At 41.6% G+C, this 14,707-nt stretch overlaps 1 protein-coding gene across 1 annotated transcript; it reads right to left on the bottom strand.

The window, feature by feature from the left end:
• Positions 1-8,289: 8,289 nt before the first annotated feature.
• Positions 8,290-14,627, bottom strand: LOC110531818 (gamma-aminobutyric acid receptor-associated protein). The gene is made up of 4 exons (XM_021615250.2): positions 14,241-14,627; positions 9,525-9,603; positions 9,312-9,430; positions 8,290-9,186 (listed from the first exon to the last, which is right to left on the bottom strand). Exons 1-4 carry the CDS (start codon positions 14,328-14,330, stop codon positions 9,106-9,108), a joined length of 369 nt encoding a protein of 122 aa, XP_021470925.1. The 5' UTR covers positions 14,331-14,627; the 3' UTR covers positions 8,290-9,105.
• Positions 14,628-14,707: the final 80 nt, after the last annotated feature.

Below are 14,707 nucleotides of genomic sequence, written 5' to 3'. Positions count from 1 at the left end.
TGATCAGAAGATATTATTTGGAATGACTGAAGTTCACGGCCGGCCCGCTCATTATACAGGATTAGGTGGCCGATTTACTAGGGCTGCATGTTCTGAGCTAAACTGACCAAGATGCACCTCCAAAAACTACACTTTTATTTATTTTATTTCACCTTTATTTAACCAGGTAGGCCAGTTGAGAACAAGTTCTCATTTACAACTGCGACCTGGCCAAGATAAAGCAAAGCAGTGCGACAAAAAACAACAACACAGAATTACACATGGGATAAGCAAAAGTACAGTCAATAACACAGTAGAAAAATCTAAATACAGTGTTTGCAAATGGAATAAGGAGGTAAGGCAATAAATAGGCCATAGTAACGAAGTAATTACAATTTGGCAAATTAACACTGTAGTGATATATGTGCCGATGATGATGTGCAAAAGAGCAAAAAAAAGTCAATTAAAACAATATGGGGATGAGGTAGGTAGTTGGATGGGCTATTTACAGATGGGCTGTGTACAGCTGCAGCGATCGGTAAGCTGCTCAGATAACTGATGATTAAAGTTAGTGAGGGAGATATAAGTCTCCAACTTCAGCGATTTTTGCAATTCGTTGCAGTCACTAGCAGCAGAGAACTGTAAGGAAAGGCGGCCAAAGTAAGCGTTGGCTTTGGGGATGAACAGTGAGATATACCTGCTGGAGTGCGTGCTACGGGTGGGTGTTTCTATGGTGACCAGTGAGCTGAGATAAGTTTTACCTAGAAAAGACATAGATAACCTGGAGCCAGTGGGTCTGGCGACGAATATGTAGCGAGGGCCAGCCGACGATAGCATACAGGTCGCAGTGGTGGGTGGTATATGGGGCTTTGGTGACAAAACGGGTGGCACTGTGATAGACTACATCCAGATTGCTGAGTAGAGTGTTGGAGGCTATTTTTTAAATGACATCGCCGAAGTCAAGGATCGGTAGGATAGTCAGTTTTACGAGGGTATGTTTGGCAGCATGAGTGAAGGAGGCTTTGTTGCGAAATAGGATGCCGATTCTAGATTTAATTTTGGATTGGAGATGGTTAATATGAGTCTGGAAGGAGAGTTTACAGTCTAACCAGACACCTAGGTATTTGTAGTTGTCCACATATTCTAAGTCAGAACCGTCCACAGTAGTGATGCTTGTCGGGCAGGCGGGTGCGGGCAGCGATCGGTTGAAGAGCATGCATTTAGTTTTACTAGCATTTAAGAGCTGTTGGAGGCCACGGAAGGAGTGTTGTATGGCATTGAAGCTAGTTTGGAGGTTTATTGACACAGTGTCCAAAGAAGGGCCAGATGTATACAGAATGGTGTAGTCTGCGTAGAGGTGGATCAAGAAATCACCCGCAGCAAGAGTGACATCATTGATATACAGTGCTGTGAAAAGTATTTGCCCCCTTCCCGATTTCTTATTTTTTTGTTTTTGTTGTTGAAAATATATGCTATACCCCATCCACACTGAAGAGGCTCTGAAATGTACACCATCCCAACTGTGAAGCACGGGGGTGGCAACATCATGTTGCGGGGCGCTTTGCTGCAGGAGGGACTGGTGCACTTCACAAAATAAATGATATCATGAGGATGGAAAATTATGTGGATATATTGAAGCAACATCTCAAGACATCAGTCAGGAAGTTAAAGCTTGGTCGCAAATGGGACTTCCAAATGGACAATGACCCCAAGTATCCTTCCAAAGTTGTGGCAAAATGGCTTGAGGACAACAAAGTCATGGTATTGGAGTGGCCATCACAAAGCCCTGACCTCAATCCTGTAGAACATTTGTGGGCAGAACTGAAAAAGCGTGTGCGAGCAAGGAGGCCTACAATCCTGACTCAGTTACACCAGCTCTGTCAGCAGGAATGGGCCAAAATTCACCCAACTTATTGTGGGAAGCTTGTGGAAGGCTACCTGAAACGTTTGACCCAAGTTAAACAATTTCAAGGCAATGCTACCAAATACAAATTGAGTGTATGTAAACTTCTGACCCACTGAGAATGTGATGAAAAATAAAAGCTGAAATAAATCACTCTCTACTATTATTCTGACATTTCACATTCTAAAAATAAAGTGGTGATCCTAACTGACCTAAAACAGGGATTTTTTTTATTAGGATTAAATGTCAGGAATTGTGAAAAACGGAGTTTGAATGTATTTGGCAAGGTGTATGTAAACTTCCGACTTCAACTGTACATAAAAATAAAGACTTTCCATTTACTTTGAATTAAATGTAATTACATACCAGACATTTTTAGTATATCCTCAGCCATTTATTTTTTGGGGAAGTTCTGTGCAACTTCCTTGGCCATCTACACCAAAATATTAAATAGAGTTTTTGACCTACTTGTTCATTATTGAAAATATAACTATCAAACCTGCATTACAAAGACCCCACAGCTGAAAGTGTGAGCTATTTCCCCACTTTATGACCACCCAGTGGTCTTTTCCATGGCAGGGTCTTCTCATTTTGAAGTACTCTCTTTTTTTACGTAAAAATAATGGAATTCTGATTAGTTATAGGCAAATGAATACACAGGCCAAAACTGTTTGCTGATTTCCTTATCACTATAATCTAATAGAGGTAACTTCCGTTATGCCCCATTCTACACACAGCCTAAATTATAGGCACTGAACCATTTACAGGAGAATAATAAAAGTAGCAGACAGGATCCAACCCTATCACAGTGAATAAAAGTAGAGCGTTTGTAGACTTTAAGAATAAAATATTAAGTGACAGTTTCATCAGTATGTGCTTAAAGTTATATCACAAAGATCACAGATGACAGTGCCCATCAAGTCTATGACAAAAGAGAAGGAATTGTAAGCTCCAAAGTGAGTTAAAGTGTGTTTGTCAAAGTGTGTTTATCTGAATATGTCAGTTGTTAAACATAATACTTCTATTTGCAATAGCAATTTATGATAATGCAGTTGATGAATATTCCATGTACCAACACTACATGTAGGACGGACATAAGACATTCCCACATACAGTATACACATACATAGAGGCATTTTTCAGCTATGATTTTACCACTCAGAATCCAGAATGGATATGACAGTGGGGCCAGCACAGGACGTAATACACCTACGTACATCTACGTTTTGATCTTCTTGACTTCTAATCTGGTTAACTGCTACTGTGTGTCAAGAAAAGAGCCCCAATTAGGGGTTAGTGTACTCCAGTAAAAAAGGTCTGGTTTAGATTATTGCCCTGTGTCCCTGTTCATAGGGGCATGAGAGACTAGTCAGTCGTAGAATTGAGTTGGCACTTTATTGGCCCAAACACCCACAGACCCACAAGGTTGAGGTTACTCATGGACAGTAATTAGTCAAAAATAAATAAATTGCATTGACTCATTGTGTCTTCTAACAGAATAGGATCCAAAGTGTTAGGAAATATTTGATCCCATATATAAGGAGGATGTCTCTCCTCATACATCTGGCACATTAGTAAGTCTGCCAGACAGTGTAAAAACTTTCTTCGAAAGCCAAGTTAACAAACAGATCACCGACCATTTCAAATCCCACCGTACCGTCTCCACTATGCAATCTGGTATCCGAGGTGGTCATGGGTGCACCTCAGCCACGCTCAAGGTCCTAAACGATATCATAACCGCCATCGATAAAAGACAGTACTGTGCAGCCGTCTTCATCGTCCTGGCCAAGGCTTTCGACTCTGTCAATCACCGCATTCTTATGCAGACTCAATAGCCTTGGCTTCAACATTGGATCATTCAGAGATCCTCACTGAACTTCTGGAGAGAGTTTGCTGCACTGAAAGTAAAGGGGCTGAATAATTTTGCACGCCCAATTTTTCAGTTTTTGATTTGTTAAAAAAAGTTTGAAATATCCAATAAATGTCATTCCACTTCATGATTGTGTCCCACTTGTTGTTGATTCTTCACAAAAAAATACAGTTTTATATCTTTATGTTTGAAGCCTGAAATGTGGCAAAAGGTCGCAAAGTTCAAGGGGGCTGAATACTTTCGCAAGGCACTGTATATCAATGATGTCGCTCTTGCTGCTGATGATTCTCTGATCCACCTCTACACAGACGACACCATTCTGTATACATCTGGCCCTTCTTTGGACACTGTGCTAACAAACCTGCAAATGAGCTTCAACGCCATAAAACACTCCTTCCGTGGCCTCCAACTGCTTTAACATGTAGTAAAACTAAGTGCATGCTCTTCAACCGATTACTGCCCGCACCCTCCTGCCTGACTAGCATCACTACTCTGGACGGTTCTGACCTAGAATATGTGGACAACTACTAATACCTAGGTGTCTGGTTAGACTGTAAACTCTCCTTCCAGACTCACTTGCATCTCCAATCCAAAATTAAATCTAGAATCAGCTTCCTATATCGCAACAAAGCCTTCTTCACTCATGGTGCCAAACATACCCTCGTAAAACTGACTATCCTACCGATCCTTGACTTCGGCGATGTCATTTACAAAATAGCCCCCAACACTCTACTCAGCAAACTGGATGTAGTCTATCACAGTGCCATCTGTTTTGTCACCAAAGCCCAATATACCACCCACCACTGCGACCTGTATGCTCTCGTTGGCTGGCCCTCACTACATATTTGTCGCCAAACCCACTGGCTCCAGGTCATCCATAAGTCCTTGCTAGGTAAAGCCCCGCCTTATCTCAGCTCACTAGTCACCATAGCACCATAGGAGCACGCTCTCCAGCAGGTATATTTCACTGGTCATTCCCAAAGCCAACACTTCCTTTGGCCGCCTTTACTTCCAGTTCTCTGCTGCCAATGACTGGAACGAATTGCAGAAATCACTGAAGCTGGAGACTTATCTCCCTCTCTAACTTTAAGCATCAGCTGTCAGAGCAGTTTACCGATCACTGTACCTGTACACAGCCAATCTGTAAATAGCACACCCAACTACCTCATCCCCACATTATTACTTACCCTCTTGCTTTTTTGCACCGCAGTATCTCTACTTACACATCATCTGTTGCACATCTATCACTCCAGTGTTAATGCTACATTGTAATTATTTGGCCTATTTATTGCCTACCTCCCTACTCTTCTACATTTGCACACACTGTACATTGGTTTTTTTTATGTATTGTGTTATTGACTGTATGTTTGTTTATGTGTAACTCTGTGTTGTTGTTTTTGTCGCACTGCTTTGCTTTATCTTGGCTAGGTCGCAGTTGTAAATGAGAACTTGTTCTCAACTTGCCTACCTGGTTAAACCTTAATTTAACTACACAAGTCAGTTAAGAACAAATTCTTAATCACAATGAAAGCCTAGGAACAGAGGTTTTACCTGCCTTGTTCAGGGGCAGAACAACAGATGTCAGCTCTGGGATTTAATATAGCAACCTTTCAGTTACTGGCCCAACACTCTAACCACGAGGCTACCTGCCACATGTCTGAAAGTGACAGAGCCAGCAGTCAAGGGAGTTTTCACAGTATGTCACAAAAAAGTATTACACTTCTGAATTTATGTAAAATGTTAATATGTATTAGATCCAGTACAATGGAATAACTATAGTCCACTGACTATATAAGGGCAGTCAGTGGACATTCTGAACCTTGTTTGAAGTCAGTAGGTCACATGACCAAGGAGCTATTGACATTTGAAAGTTTGAAAAATTCATGTAAAAACGTGTGAGATTAAAATGGACAAACTAAAGGGTGTGCAATATATAAGGGTGGTCAGTGGACATTCTGAACCTAGTTTGAATTCAGGTGGTCACATGACCAAGGAGCTATTGAAATTTGAAAGTTTGAAAAATTAATGTAAAAACGTGTGAGAAGAAAAACTACAAAAAAAAAGTATGTGCAATGTGTGTCTATGCCATCGGGTTAGCTACAACCAGTTTTGAAAGTTTTGTCACTATGTTGACGGTCCCTAACTGCTATTGGTGGATGTAAGGAAAATTACAGGCGAATATCCAACTTGAAACTGTCTTTACCTAGGTTTTTGGAGAGACGCATTGCTGCGGCGCTCCACCAACGTTCCATAAAAACAAGCATCGAACATAAATCAAATCATGTAGCAGATAAAGAATATGTCATAAAGATTGTGACCTTTTCTGTAGCCCACAGCCTGGAGACAAAATGTATAACAATTGTACGACATGGATACTTTCTACATCGTGCAGGTTTCTCCGATCAAATGGACTAACCGAATCAAATAAAAAAATGCGCTGTCATGTTAACAAACAACATATCCTAAAAACAGGACAGGTCAAAGTAAAACTGACCATATGGAATGGATAATCACAACGGTTGTCAGGAGTTTCACTTCATTTTCAATGGTTTCAAGTTTGGTTCAGATTTAGTCTGGTCTGGACCAGCCTTGATTTGACCCAGACATAGACCTCTATAAATGACGTATTTTCAACTCTCATTCAGAACCAAACATTTGCCTGATTTCAACATCCCCATAAAGACAAACAGAAAACAGTGAAATATTTGCAAATTTATTTTTAAAAAGACAAATAGAAAATGGAAAAACCTTATTTACATAAGTATTCAGACCCTTTGCTATGAGACTCAAAATTGAGCTTGGGTGCATCCTGTTTCCATTGATCGTCCTTGTGATGTTTCTACAACTTGACTAAAGTCCACATGTGGTAAATTCAATTGATTTGAAATTATTTGGAAAGGCACACACTCGTCTATATAAGGTCCCACAGTTGACAGTGAATGTCAGAGCAAACACCAAGCCGTGAGGTCGAAGGATAGAGCTCAGAGACAGGATTGTGTCAAGGCACATATCTGGGGAAGGGTACCAAAACATTTATGCAGTATGGAAGGTCCCCAAGAACACAGTGGCCTCCATCATTCTTAAATGGAAGAAGTTTGGAACCACCAAGACAGCTGGCCAAACTGAACATTTGGGGGAGAAGGGCCTTGGTCAGGGAGGTGACCAAGAATCCAGAGTTCCTCTGTGGAGATGGGAGACCCTTCCAAAAGGACAACCATCTCTGCAGCACTCCACCAATCAGGCCTTTATGGTCGTGGCCAGACGGAAGCCACTCCTCAGTAAAAGGCACGACAGCCTGCTTGGAGTTTGCCAAAAGGCACTTAAAGATTCAGACCATTAGAAGCAAGATTCTCTGGTCTGGTGAAACCAAGATTGAACTCTTTGTCCTGATTGCCAAGCATAACGTCTGGAGGAAACGTGGCACCATCCCTACGGTGAAGCATGGTGGTGGCAGCATCATGCTGTGGGAATGTTTTTCAGCGGCAGGGACGGGGAGACTAGTCAGAATCGAGGAAAAGATGAACAGAGCAATATACAGAGAGATCCTTGATGAAAACCTACTCCCTCTGCTACCACACGGCAAGCAGTACCGGAGGGCCAACTCTGGGACCAAAAGGTTCCTGAACAGCTTCTACCCTCAAGTCACCACTGCTGAACAGTTAGTCAAATGGCCACCCTGACTATTTGCATTAACTGCCTTTTTATTTGCAATGACTCTCTTGCACACTCACTGGACTCTACATACACACACAGAGAGACACACTTTCACACCCTGTTGCCTAGTAACTTTTACCCCTACCTACATGAACATATTACCTCGCACCCCAGCACATTGATTTGGTACCGGTACTCCTTTTATATAGTCTCGTTATTTTCTTGCACATTTGTCTTACTTTTTACCTCTGCATTGTTGGTAAAGGGCTCGTATTCGGCGCATGTGACAAATACAATTTTGATTTATGAGACTTATGGCGAATAACCCTTTAAAGTGCTTTATTTGAATAATGTGTGGGTTGTTCATAGTACCATTTTCTTTGATAATGCATTATTTCCTTTCCAGAGGGCTCTCCAGGAGAGGACTAGGCAGACTGCAGTGGTTATCAAAGGGGCGGCATCCTGACACCAAACTAAACCAATCTGATTGTAAAGGTGAGGAAACAACCTCCTCAGAAAGCCATCTTGGCTGAATAGCAATATGGATGCTAATTTCTGGGCGCATTCCTCTGCCCAGGCGTTCCTGACGCCTGCCAGATCTTACAACCCCTTAATAGGTATTTTACGTATCAGCTAACATGTTATAGCAATTTGTCATTTGATGATGTAGTACACAACCACTGGTTGATGCATGTAACATCTGAGCAGGGTATTGTGACCTGTCTTTTTCCTCCCTTACAGCTCATGCCGAGCTATGTGATGGTGGGATTGGTTATCTCCACAGTGAGTGCAGTCTGTGGTGTGATCAATGTAGCGATCAAAAGGTTTCCATTTTGAAAGCTAATAATAATAATTTGAAAGCGCAGGTGTGAACGGAAGAAAATAAATGTATGTTCTTTATTCAGGCTCTCTCTCTCAAGACTATGGTCGCGGAAACCATTTCAATATGTTCACATACAGCAGAAAAATGAAGACCGACAGTTAAGAACAGACAGGAAACAAGAGTTCGCTTGTCGTCACATTTTATCATGTATGATCATGAGTGGAGACGCCAGTAACGTAGCTGTATAACGAGTTCCAACTTTTAAAAAAGGAAACAAAAAAAATTGCTTTACAATACCTCAGAAATCAAAAAATAAAGTACAATAATCATAATAATATATTTTTTAACCACAAAGCAGAGAGGGGGGGGTGATTGTTCAGTTCGAATTCTATTCTACTCCAGTCAGATGTCAAATACACTACGTCTTCAAAGTATCTTACCAGCACTACGACATTAATAAAACACATTACATTTTTTCATTGCCAAATGGAGCCGAATTTAATCACGGTAGATCCAAAGGCTACCTCCTTTCTTAACCCTCATCTTTAGAATAACTGGTAACATTGCCTAATTCTAACAGTCGTTTCAAAATGGCATCTGTTCTCGGTTTCAGCATGATCAAAGCACTATGAAAACTGGCTTACGGGACCATTCAAATGAAATCCCTCTCTCAAAGACCTGGAGGCAAATAAAATTCTCACTGTTGGAATAGTACTAAAGGGGTAAAAACAAAGGGATAACAGGAGGGGGAGTGAAAGTGCATCTGACATCTTTGCTCCGGGAACTCCAGGCTGCTGAGCTGGATACAGCATTTCAATAGACACAGGGTGTGGTTTGGGGGGGGGGGGGGGGGCTTGGTTGAGGAAGGGAGGAGGTTCAAATTTCTGTATGGTTGTCTCCATAGACACTCTCATCACTGTAGGCAATGTAGAGGAAAAAGTCCTCTTCATGGTGCTCCTGAAGGAGAGCGAGAGAGATAGAGGTGTTAGTGTGAGCTGACAAAACAGAGGTAGGGGAATTGTATCCCAATCCCCACAGGAACAAGCAGCAGAAAAGTGAGAATGTAAAAAAATATATCATACCTGGTATAGCAGGCCCATGGTGGCGGAAGTGGGTGGAATGACGTTGTTTACAAAGAAGAATAAGGCGTCTTCTGCCCGCAGGTGGATTCGTTTTCGGATGAGGAAGTAGAACTGGCCCACTGTAGTAAAGGTAGAGGAATTGAATTACAGTTTTGAAAAGAATGGTATGAGTTTGTGATACATGGGTGGCACTGTTATAATAGTTCAAGTTACCCGTGAGGTCGGAGGGCACGAGGTATTTCTTCTTGTCCAAATCTCCTATCCTTGCTTTGGGGGCTTTTTCCACAATTACCTAAAATAAAAAGAACAAAAGCAATCAGTATAGGCCTAAATATTGTGTGGCTATGTATCCAACAATGTGAAGTTTGCTGACACGGTCAAAAAAAGAGCCATACTTTTTACAAGAATAACTTTTACATTCATAATTAACTTGGTCACATACGCTTGCACAATTCAAGCTTCTTTGTGTCACATTTCAAGGTAAAGGGGATCGGAGACCTGCGATACCTTACGGTGCGAGGTGATTTTCAGAAACCATGGTACCTTTTGGCTTTGGCTCACTTGCTACTTCTCCATTTAGATTCCACTGCTATGTGAAGCTGACAGGACAGAAATTGTGAGTGGGGAGTAGAAATGAAACCAAATCTCACAGAGAAAGAATACTTCCCTGTGCTCTAAGGCCAGAACAACGACAACATTGGTATCGGCCCAATGTCTAGATTAACGGCGATGTGCAAAACCGATGTCAAAGCTGATATAAAACGTAGGTACGCGATGTATTGACGCCACTTAAAATTGTGCGTTACACGTGCAACACAGAATTCCTAACCTAGCCCACAATGTCTGCTGTGTGGACCAAGCAGTCATTTGAAAGAGTAAGAAAATTTCAGCTAGACAACTTAAATGTGAAATCCATTAACGCCAAGATGGTGGAATTAATTGCCCTTGACAATCAACCGTTCCCTGTCGTGGTTGATGTTGGCTTTGGGTACACACTACCAAGTGCCCTATTTTTCAGATGTTGCACTACCATAGTTACACAGTAATAGCATCAATGCTATTAGCTTACCAACATACAGTGGGGCAAAAAAGTATTTAGTCAGCCACCAATTGTGCAAGTTCTCCCACTTAAAAAGATGAGGCATGTAATTTTCATCGTAGGTACACTTCAACTATGACAGACAAAATGAGAAAAAAAATCCAGAAAATCACATTGTAGGATTTTTTATGAATTTATTTGCAAATTATGGTGGAAAATAAGTATTTGGTCACATACAAAGAAGCAAGATTTCTAGCTCTCACGGACCTTTAACTTCTTCTTTAAGATGCTCCTCTGTCCTCCACTTGTTACCTGTATTAATGGCACCTGTTTGAACTTGTTATCAGTATAACAGACATCTGTCCACAACCTCAAACAGTCACACCAAGACCAAAGAGCTGTCAAAGGACACCAGAAACAAAATTCTAGACCTGCACCAGGCTGGGAAGACTGAATCTGCAATAGGTAAGCAGCTTGGTTTGAAGAAATCAACTGTGGGAGCAATTATTAGGAAATGGAAGACATACAAGACCACTGATAATCTCCCTCGATCTGGGGCTCCACACAAGATCTCACCCTGTGGGGTTAAAATGATCACAAGATCGGTGAGCAACAATCCCAGAACCACACGGGGGGACCTAGTGAATGACCTGCAGAGCTGGGACCAAAGTAACAAAGCCTATCATCAGTAAGTAACACACTACGCCGCCAGGGACTCAAATCCTGCAGTGCCAAACATGTACTGGCTTAAGCAGGGGGACACGTCCAGGCCCGTCTGAAGTTTGCTAGAGAGCATTTGGATGATCCAGAAGAAGATTGGGAGAATGTCATATGATCAGATGAAACCAAAATATAACTTTTTGGTAAGAACTCAACTCGTCGTGTTTGGAGGACAAAGAATGTTGATTTGCATCCAAAGAACACCATACCTACTGTGAAGCATGGTGGTGGAAACATCATGCTTTGGGGCTGTTTTTCTGTAAAGGGACCAGTACGACTGATCCGTGTAAAGGAAAGAATGAATGGGGCCATGTATCGTGAGATTTTCAGTGAAAACCTTCCATCAGCAAGGGCATTGAAGATGAAACGTGGCTGGGTCTTTCAGCATGACAATGATCCCAAATACACCGCCCGGGCAATGAAGGAGTGGCTTCGTAAGAAGCATTTCAAGGTCCTGGAGGGGCCTAGCCAGTCTCCAGATCTCAACCCCATAGAAATTATTTGGAGGGAGTTGAAAGTCCGTGTTGCCCGGCAACAGCCCCAAAACATCACTGTTCTAAAGGAGATCTGCATGGAGGAATGGGCCACAATTCCAGCAAAAGTGTGTGAAAACCTTGTGAAGACTTACAGAAAACGTTTGACCTCTGTCATTGCCAACAAAGGGTATATAACAAAGTATTGAGAAACTTTTGTTATTGACCAAATACTTATTTTCCACCATCATTTGCAAATAAATTCATTAAAAATCCTACAATTTTCTCATTTTGTCTGTCATAGTTGAAGTGTACCTATGATGAAAATTACAGACCTCTCATCTTTTTAAGTGGGAGAACTTGCACAATTGGTGGCTGACTAAATACTTTTTTGCCCCACTGTACATACTATCGAAAGCCGTTTGGGTCTTTGCGTGTCAAGTTGTGAGTTGAGTTGAGTTGTGAAGCTAGCCACAATAAAGATAATACACAATAGTGGAATTTGTGGTTTGCCTTCAAAATTAAAGTACCTCTGAAAGTGATGCAGAAGGTTAAAATTGGTGGAATCATGCAATATTTAGACTGCATAATGTTAAACAAGGTTGCAATTAAATTGGTATCAGTCTACTCGGTGACACCCACACAACACAACTGTGAAGAGTTTACGCAAATATTAGCGTTGTAGCTCCTATTGCGGGCCTGTGACTGTGAAATCACCTCCCCAGTCAGCCTATTGTGTGTAATGACATTCATATGGCACTGTTTTGCTTTACCTAAGGATTGGGGATCAATGAAATTGGGTATATGTCTACTCAATACCCAATATATTTTTTCCCCAATGTCCTCCTCAGAGTTATCAGACTGCAAAACATCCACGCAGTATTGTTTTCCCTCTGGAAGTGTTCAATACACATAGGTTGACAATAAATGTCTCAATTCAGTTGTTTGAGTCCCACAATAAGAGCTATGACGCTAATGTCTCTGGGTGTCACTGAGTAGACTGATAGCCCACCATGTCATTGATCCACAATCCATAGGCAAGGCTGTACAGTGAAGTACACCACCAATGCAATTCTAAAGTATAATACATCCAGTGTGATTTCAACAGATTTGCCAAATTAACAAATCATTATATTTTGTTGATTTTATATAACATTACAACCTCGTTTAGCATGATGTATTCAATTATGGCAAAATTCTACTATTTGTATTAATTTGCATCACTGTCAATGACAAACTTTTATTTTGAAGGCTACCCGCAAAGTCCACTATTGTGGGGTTCATCCTTTTTGTGGCTAGCTTCACATAGCTGGGTTCGACCAACATTCATCAAGTAAGTATTGTGTTGTAAATTAGGGCTATTTTAGATGATACCCAGCTATATAGTTAGCTAGCTAACTATAGCTACTGAAACAGATGTCGTTGTTTTGCTATGTTTTTTGGGAAGAACATTGTTTGCATCCATGAGCTAGCACGCTTTTTTTTATGACCAGCACTGTAGGTGCGCGAGACAACTTTACCAGCATCATAGCATACGTATCAATGAGTCGTTGCGACATATGAAATACGAGTGAGTGTAATCAATGTGTAATAACTACGTAAAAATGTTATGAACACGTTAATTATTATGTGACATGCAGTCATATTCAGGTCCCGATTGGTCAAATAGTGTTATTTGACGTGTATCTTTTTTGACACGCAAAGACCCAAACAGCGTTTCATAGAAATCCTGGTTGAGAATGAAACTACCAAACAAATGAACAACAAAACAGCACAGCAAGTAAGCGAAATAAATAGGTTTTGGTTGTGTTTTACTGGCAATGGGGACATACGTAAATGCCAACAAAATAACTGTTTGGTCAGTGTGGTGTGTAACCTTTATTTAACCAGGCAAGTCCGTTAAGAACAAATTCTTATATTTGATGGCCTACCCGGTCGGCCAAACACGGTGTGCGGGGGGGGGGGGATGCACACGGTGTGCGGGGGGGGGCCACACGGTGTGCGAGGGGGGGGGAGAAAGGCACACGGTGTGCGAGGGGGGGGGGGGGGAGAAAGGCACACGGTGTGCGAGGGGGAGGGGGGAAAGGCACACGGTGTGCGAGGGGGAGGGGGGAAAGGCACACGGTGTGCGAGGGGGGGTGCGGGCTACTATTCTTTCAACACAAACTACCTTAAACTATAAACCTAGAAACTCATTAAAAACATTGAATATTAGATGTCATGTTTAATTTTGACATAAGCTTGATAGCAAGTTAGCCATTAGCTCCTATTGTTTTGTAAGGATGTTAAACTAGCTACCTGTCTTATGAAATACTGTGTCTGACGCCACGGATTAACAGCAAGCATGTTGACAGATTGCTAGCTAGTAAAAAATAAAATCCAATTCAATATTGAATAGAATTATGCCTAACTGCGACGATCACGGTAGGCCCATAAGAAGCCATTTGTTGTTGCCAACCCATATACAAACGCTAACGCGATTGCTAGCTAGTAAACTAATACAACTGCCCTGCTTTGGCGTCGTTATGATAATACACCAAAACCAAACATGACATGGCTTGAGCGGTTATCACGTTAACGTTATCTAATTGGGATTACTAATATCAATACTAGCTTTAATATCCAAATGTTTCCCTATTGACTTTTGGGTAGAAAAAAACATAACGTTAGGCTATGGGAGTTTAGCTAGCTACTTACAGGCACCCTGTCCGGATACTTCTTCCTTATTTTCTCGCCCTCAGACCGTCTCTTTTCAAATGGATGTTCCTCTTTGTATTGGAACTTCATTGTCAAACGAATGACAGGGTGTCGATCTGAGATATCCTCAAGTAACAATTCGATGGAACACAGGTCAAGACTGCTGTTTTGCTCGGATTCTTTCCTAGTACGGCTGCAGCGGAAGGATACAATAACAACAAGCGCAAGAGAGGTCTGCACGTCGAATTTGCTAAATAGTTTAGGCTACGCTCATTGTGCTTTCAAGACAACTTGGAACTATGAAAAAATCGGTGTCAAATCATTACATCAGTGATATTTAGGTCGGGAATTCGGAGCTCTAGAAAGAAGCGGAGTTCCCGACCTGTCGTGAATAGACTGAAGTCAGATATATCCAAGTTCCCAGTTGTTGTGAACGCGGCATCCGTCGCACGGCCTCATTAAAATGA

Source organism: Oncorhynchus mykiss, chromosome 9 (genome assembly GCF_013265735.2).
Source record: "Oncorhynchus mykiss isolate Arlee chromosome 9, USDA_OmykA_1.1, whole genome shotgun sequence".
Classification (NCBI taxonomy): Eukaryota; Metazoa; Chordata; class Actinopteri; order Salmoniformes; family Salmonidae; genus Oncorhynchus; species Oncorhynchus mykiss.
The sequence above is the reverse complement of the archived record's forward strand: the minus strand, read 5'-3'. Positions and strand labels throughout refer to the sequence as shown.

What these genes read in the sequence shown, in the direction of transcription:
- LOC110531818 (XM_021615250.2), bottom strand. Translation starts at nt 14,330, where the DNA reads ATGAAGTTCCAATACAAAGAGGAACATCCATTTGAAAAGAGACGGTCT. An exon ending in AGTATCCGGACAGGGTGCCT is followed by an intron (nt 9,604 to 14,240) that starts GTAAGTAGCTAG and finishes TTTTTATTTTAG; the next exon opens with GTAATTGTGGAAAAAGCCCC. An exon ending in CCATGGGCCTGCTATACCAG is followed by an intron (nt 9,187 to 9,311) that starts GTATGATATATT and finishes GCTCTCCTTCAG; the next exon opens with GAGCACCATGAAGAGGACTT.